General features: G+C 42.1%; 1 protein-coding gene across 1 annotated transcript in view; it reads right to left on the bottom strand.

The window, feature by feature from the left end:
- Positions 1–261: 261 nt before the first annotated feature.
- The window catches only part of LOC113215821 (supervillin), a gene marked incomplete in the record, with an annotated part of 59,433 nt that continues 52,354 nt past the window's right edge, over positions 262–7,340 (bottom strand). Inside the window, 14 exon segments of the mRNA XM_052269734.1 lie at positions 262–1,881; positions 1,961–2,116; positions 2,203–2,501; positions 2,586–2,916; positions 3,007–3,179; positions 3,266–4,145; positions 4,249–4,400; positions 4,481–4,682; positions 4,756–5,003; positions 5,075–5,232; positions 5,311–5,524; positions 5,776–5,835; positions 5,975–6,185; positions 6,290–6,445. Of these exon segments, the coding sequence (XP_052125694.1) occupies positions 1,795–1,881; positions 1,961–2,116; positions 2,203–2,501; positions 2,586–2,916; positions 3,007–3,179; positions 3,266–4,145; positions 4,249–4,400; positions 4,481–4,682; positions 4,756–5,003; positions 5,075–5,232; positions 5,311–5,524; positions 5,776–5,835; positions 5,975–6,185; positions 6,290–6,445 (3,327 nt within the window).

Here is a 7,340-nt window from a genome sequence, read left to right on the forward strand (position 1 = left end):
CGCCCCGCCGCGCCACCCCCTCGACCGTACACCCCCTGCGAACCCGGCGCGCCGCTCCGCGCGCCCGTAACGGCTCCATCCAACAGGTAGCCGAGAGCGGGGAGGGGTTGGGAGCGCCCCCCGCAGCGCCCCCCGCAGCGCCCTTCAGCCACGGCCCCGGGAGAACCCCCACCGCCCGTCTCACCCATCGCACCCGTGAAGCCCCTGAACTGTCCAAGCCCACTAGTCGTTCGGTTAAGGTAGAGGAAATTCAGACACGTGTTGAGAGAAAATGAGCTCATATTTTTATTCTTGTAATTATTATGACAAAGCCTATAGAACAAACATAAGTATTGTCAAATTTAAGAAAGGGTTGAGAGGCGTCATTTCTGAACCTCTAAGTGGGGTAGTTATTGAAGACTGGGTGTTAAGCGTAACATGTTGTAGCATAACAATCACACAAGTTATGATGAATAAACAAAGTTGAAGGTTGAAGGCAGGTCCAGTCTCTTAAGCTTTTCATATACACCAAAGTCAGACAAACTATGAGCACATTTCAATCCGATCACAACAATAAAAAAAATGCACCATACCACTACAAGAAAAAATTGAAAAGCTGGTAGAAAAATGCAAAAATCACATTGTTTAATTAATTTGAAAGTTTATAAACCAATGGTCACATTTTAGAGCATGAAAAGAAGCACAAGAAACACTCACGGCTTTAACTTTAAGTGTATGTATATCCAGATGACTAGAAATAAGCATCAAAATTAGTAAAGGCACATAGTCAGTCTTGTCTCTGGACAAGGATTGAAATCTGACCAAATCTTAAAATAATTTACAAAGATTTGGTCTTGAAGAGACACTTATACAAATGGATACATTTATACCATTCAAAAAGACTTAGCAAGGCACACTTATTTTAATTTATAAACAATTAAAGATAATGCCACACACTAGGAGAAGGTAACTTTCACCTATCACTAGTTAGTTCATTTCCAATGGTGACATCTTATTTTGTGTGGTATTGTACCACTTGGTTCACCAACCATCACAGATTGTACTTCAAGCAAGCCCACTCAACACAGCTTTGTAGAGAGATGGAACTGTCATTGACTGAATTGTTGCAGAGCACATGCTTGTAACAAACTCAGAGAACCAGTTGTGGAAAAGTGTCTATTCCTCTACACCATTAAAGCTTATTGAAGGGCTACTTGACTTTTTTTAAATGGAATATCACCACCTGGCCCGCAGGCAGGTAAAATTAAGTGTTACATTTCTCAAAAGTCTTACAAAGAGCTGCTTTAAAGGTGACAAAATACTATCACTATTTTTTGACATACAGCAGGGTATATGAAATATGAAATAAATACTGTCAGAAAACAGACATCTATAACTAATCTAATCTACAAATCACATCACATCCTTTTCAAAGGTAGGAAAAAATTGACAATTTATTGGTACATAGGTTAGTAATTAAGTAATTTGCAAGTACAGCAATATGTATATTGGGACCCTCAAGCTCTTGGGCTTGATTGTAGACTAGTGGTCAATATTTTGAACCCCATAACAAAAATAATAAAAACAAAAACAATGCCTCTGAGAACAGTAGCAGCAATGTAAATTAACATTCAGAAATAACCTTGATTATTATTCTTTTTACAACATTGATAACCAATTCTGATAACCAACATGTACTGAATTTCTAGATCAGAAAGACAGCCATTAGTTGTTGTTTTTTCTGTTCAATAATTCTTGTGTTTTCAAAATATGAATAAGAAATAGTTCTGTTATGGGATAAGTTACAATACCTCTTTAAAACAATCCAACATCTTTCTTCACTTTTGTTTGTTTCCATTGAGGCAAATCCAGAAATTCTTCCTTCGACATTCCAAGCAATTCCTAAATAAAGGCAATCGAAGAAAAGACAACATTAATCTACAGCTTAAAGAAATCCATGTATTAAAATCAAATGACAAACCTGAAAATGTTGCGGGGCAAGGTATAGTTCTAGTCTGGTAGGGTCAACACCATCAGGCAGTGGTCTCTGTAGTAGTTGAGCAGCTGGGTAGGTGGACTGAGTAAGTCTTGCCAGTTCCTCTTCAACGGATAACAGTTCACCTGCCTTATGACCATCCTACAATGAAGTAGAAAAAAAATTTACATGATAATGAATAATGCAATTTCAACAGTAAATGTTTGTCCCATAATTTCTATACCGACCTGCATATTGATTTCGGCAATGTCATCTCGATCTGACCACTCTAAAAATAGGTTTGTAAATTCCAAGGGTTCTAGTCCAGCCCATACAAGGGAGGCCTGCGGCTGTTTCCCAGGATAACGAATAGACCAATAATCAAGAGCAGTTTGCATTGCGGCTCGCCGCTCGGCCTGCCAACGAACTGCTCCGGACCCCAAACCATCTCCACCAGCAACCACATTACCATCCTCCTCATCTCTTTCGCTGGGCCACCACCCTTGCCAAAGCCAGAGTGAATCACCATTGTCAAGAATAAAGATTGCTGCAACAATGAGAAAAGCCATGGAATCACATAAAAATTTTAAAAAGTACTGAGAAAGTGTGAGAAGAATAACAAATAACTAACCTGGCTGGCTTGCTCCATACAAATGACTTTGTTGGAAGGGGAAAGGAGTTGTAAGTTTGCTGTTTCGACAAGGGGCAGGAACTTCAGTTGCTGTGAAAGTTCCCGACAAACTTGTGAGATGGAAAAGACGGGGTGAGTACTGAGACATCTTTTCCTTTGTGTCATTTTTTAAGGAAACATAAAGATGGCGATTACTTCCACTGACACCTTTGAAGAATTCTTGAGTTTCAGACCCCTCTTCCTCACACTGCAAGCTTAGGTCTGAATTCAATGTCAGACCCAATTCTTCTGGAAGCTCTTTCTGCATACTTTGGGCAACAGACTCAGCAACCTAAAAACAGCAAACCAAGAGTCAAAAGTTGGCATGCCAAGCACCTTAATTTTAATATGACTATACTCAAAATAGTTTATAATAATTTACCTCTCTGTTGTGAGGAAGAGATCTAGCACCATGCCAAACATGCAAAAGTTTTTTCTTTTCATTTAATAGGATGAATGATCCTCGACTCCGGAGCTGGCGCATACTAGGAGTAACTTCAACAAGACAAGCCTCCCTCTCAACTTCACCCTTCACTGCATACAGACGATACAGTCCTAGAAAAAATAAATATAATGAATAATTATGACCAAATACACAGATAAAAGTGTTAAACTCAACAAATTTTTTCACTAGTATTTACCTTTGGAACTGTTTCTCTCACAGCGTCTTCCAGAATGAATTTTCATTTTTCCCTCAAATAATCCCAGAAAAGCAGGGGGTTCTAAACCTTGTGGCACAAACATCTGAGGACCCCGCTCTTTGTCAAGTTCAACAGTAAGCAAAGCCGCTGCTCCTTTATCATTAACAAGAGCATTACGACCTTGCCAACAGAAATAGCAGAAGCGATCTCGGCCCTGAGATGCAGCATGTTTTGAAGGCAAACCATTAAGTGCTCTTGTTGTCACAGTTACTCTATAGGCCCAGCGAATAACATAGTTGTCTGCAGAGTGAAACTGACCATAGGAGCTTTCAGGCAACTCACAATAATCATATTCTTCAATGTGCCAGACTTTGACTCCAGTTGTCTGAATTTCATAAAAACGCCTAGTCTCTTCATCATAATATTCATTTCCCCGCCCCAAATGGCTCCCTTCCAACAGCAAATCTGGGTCATCAGGCACAGAGTCAAACATTTCCTTCGCACTGCATGGCCTTACATCCACACTTGCATCAACAATTTTGTCTTTATTTGGGTCTCCCTTTGTTTGAATGACCCTAGTGAAATCAGGCCAATCAAGAAACTTCTCACGGAACAATATAGTTTCCATATTCTGGGTCACTTTAGCAATCAAAGCCCATAATGGTCTTTTCTTTCCTGATTTGATACCTGCATCCTCTTTACGGCCAAACTGAGGACCAAGAGAAGTGGCTCCAAGCAATGGGCACACATCACAGTCTGTGTAGTCAAAACCGTGTTCCCACAGCTCTTTAGCAAGCTGCAGGGCAACCTTTCTAATCTCAAGTGGCGCATTTTTTCCATTCCAAACATACATTTCACTGCCAAAATCAAATACCAGAATCTAGAAGAATACATTTGTAAGATTATTATTTTGAATTTATAATAAAAACAATTTGGGTTTATCATTCAACAAATTAAAAATAAGTAAACGCTAGTGCCATTACCTTTGAAGGGTCTAACATTTCAATACGTGGTACAGCACCCCAGTACTTCTCAAATGGAACAAGTTCAGAACCATTCAGTTCATAGATCATATTTGTTTCAAGAACTGCTGTTTCATATATTTCATCCTCATCAGGGTGTCCAGCATCTTGAGCTACAAAATGAATATATTTAGAGGTAACATGCTGTAATCCTAAAAAAAGATTAACAAGAACTCAAAGTTATTAGATTTACCTTTTGGGCCATCTAAAGAACCAAGCAACCTCCAGAAGGTGGCCACCTGGCTAGCAGTACAAGTTGCCCTTTCTTCACTTATTGTTATTACAGGAGCGACACCATTAAAACCTAAATCTTTGTTTTGCTGCACATGAAGAGCCACCTCTGCACCTCTTGCACGTTCAATTACATTTGAATACTTTCCAACCCAATTAAACACCTGAAAAAAGGGTTTTAAATTTAAACAAATGCATACATAGGAAATCATTTTATCAACAAGCAACAAAGCTTACCTGACTTGGAGTGACAAGAACAAAGTTGTCACCACTATTAATGCTATGTGAAGTTGGCTCAACCAAACGAGTCTGAATGTGCCTTCTTCCTTTGATTTGGAGCAACATTAGTTCTTTGAATGGAAGAAGAGTGCTACTATTTGGCATGGCACTTGTTGAAGCAGATTTCCGTAAAGAAACAGCAGAAAAGTCTTCTTTACTAGCAAGACCTGCCAGTGCTTCTACAGCTAAAGAGGAATTTTTTGCCACTGAAAAGAAATAAATTGTTTTTAGTCTCAGCCTTAAATATTCATCAAGATTAAAATTAATGGTGACTTACATTTCTCTGCCCGAAGACGTTTCATTTCCCTTTCAGCAACACCAGTGCGTAGTTCTACATAGTCAGAGCAAAGGTCAGTGCGAGCAGAGAGTGCTTTTACAGGATTGCGTGAAGCAACCCGACGACCAGAGACCTTCACAGTCCGTTTTTGAACAAGCCTGTAACATCATAGAACAGGTTTATAGATAGAAAATTTTAAAACTGTTGACTTTTATATTAACAACATGGAAGCTTACAATTCACTGGAACGAGTTACGGCAAGATCAAGGTCAACATCCTTCATTTCCAAACTCTGGTAACTGCCATTAACATTTTCAGCAGTGCTGAAGAAACTTTCAAACTGATCATCAATGCGAGGAAGCTCAATCCGAGGGCCTTGGATTTTAGTCTCAGTTTGGACAGGTGGAGATTCAATTGATTCTGACGTTTCTTGTTCATTTGGAGAAGAATCTAAAACCAAGAATGTTGGATGTTGGATGAGGTCTTACTTGACATATTTTAACATCAGAGGTCGATAGTCGAGAATCCACTGCCATACACTTTTGTAGTAGTAATACTGTTGCCTACCATCCCTGACCACGGCTCTCAAGGCACAGAGTAAACAGACAACCCGCATAGAGGAGAGCATGCAGTACATGATAACTAAGCAAGCTAACAACAGCAGATTCTGACCTCCTGATTTTTTACCCCCTTTAAATTACCTGCATCCTCATCAGCACCAGGGGCAGACATGCTACGCTTGAAAACATGGGTTGAAATACCTGTAAAATATCAGATGTAAATGCAACAAACCACTATTATTAATAAAAAAAATGTTTACAATTATTTCAATATCATTCTGTTCTTTATCAGTAAGATAGATAATAGATAATGTGTCAAATGTATCAGTTGTGTTCCTACCAGTTTTGCTACGGAAGCTCCTTGGTTTAGGAATTTTTTTCCCTCTCTCCAGTCCAGGTGTCAATTCCGGAGGTGTCATGGGTGTAGAGTCTGGGGTCAAAGGAGGTGTGTCCAATGCCTTGGGCACATCTGTTGTTGATGAGGAAATTTTCATTTTACCCTTGACAGAGAACTGGTCCGCATCCTTCTGTCCAACACGTTTACGCCAATCCTGATACAGGGGAGAATAAAAGCGTGAGATGGTCAGTTTGAAGAGTCTATGCTTGAGTAGTCATAATATTTTAAAACAAACAACATTGCTAATGTTTAACTAACCTGAGAGGCATTCTCCAATTTTCCAAGCCTATCGGCCAAGATACTACTGCGATCACCACTCCCTGACCTCTGCAGAGAAATAAGTTCTGATTGTGGTTCAGAAATAATACTGTTGCGATTGCCAGAAACAAGCTGTTTCAAAACTTGTTGGGAATCCTGTAACACCAGACAGAACATACCATTAGAAACCATATAAAAGACAATATCACTTTGATTTGATTTAATCTGGCAAGACTAGAACACACCAGGGTTTTCATATTGGGAGAGGGAGTGTGAGGGGGAAAGACAGGCTTGCCAGAGAGTTGCTGTTTAATCTTATCCGCAATGCTGGGGAAAATGTGGTCAAGAGCTTTTCTTTTGGCAGCGACATTTCCCTTTTCAACAAGAAGCGACTCGTCCTCCGACTTGAGGAAATGTGTATCCTCATTCTCATCTGCCCGATTTGGTGGCCAGGCCAGGGTTCGATTTCTCTGATTTCGTGCAGGAGTCTCGACAGGCTCGCGGGGGGTGACAGTACTTGGACCCCCTAGAAAGCTCCTCCGATCAGAGGCGGGGAAAGCAGCCGACGCCAGTCCGTGAGCGCGGGCGACCACCGCGGGCTCAGGTTGCAGCCGACCGGTTGGCAGCACTGGCTGCGCGGGCAGCGCGGGGGGGAGGACCAGCGGACGGGCGGCGGCGCTACGAGTCTGCTGTTTACCCGCGGGAGCAAGGTGGGGGGTGGGGGAGGGGTTTGGCGCGGCGTCACACAGCGACGCAATGGCCACACGTCCTCCAGTAACTCCACCCTGGGGTCTTCGAGCAGTTAAAGGGGCCGAAGAAGATGTCCAAATCGGGGTCGGTGAGGGCGTCGAGGCTGAGGGTAGCCTCGAAGCTGGGGTCGGCGTCGAGGCCGATGGCGGGGTCGTAGGCGAAGTTGCGGCTAAGGCAGTTACAGGGGCCGAGGACGACGTCCAAAGCGGGGTGGGGGGCGGCGTCGAGGCTGAGGGTAGCGTCGAAGCTGGGGTCGGCGTCGGGGCCGATGGCGGGGTCGTAGGCGAAGTTGCGGCTAAGG

The sequence above is a fragment of the Frankliniella occidentalis genome, unplaced genomic scaffold (assembly GCF_000697945.3).
Source record: "Frankliniella occidentalis isolate FOCC.00 unplaced genomic scaffold, Focc_3.1 Scaffold100, whole genome shotgun sequence".
NCBI classification, from domain to species: domain Eukaryota; kingdom Metazoa; phylum Arthropoda; class Insecta; order Thysanoptera; family Thripidae; genus Frankliniella; species Frankliniella occidentalis.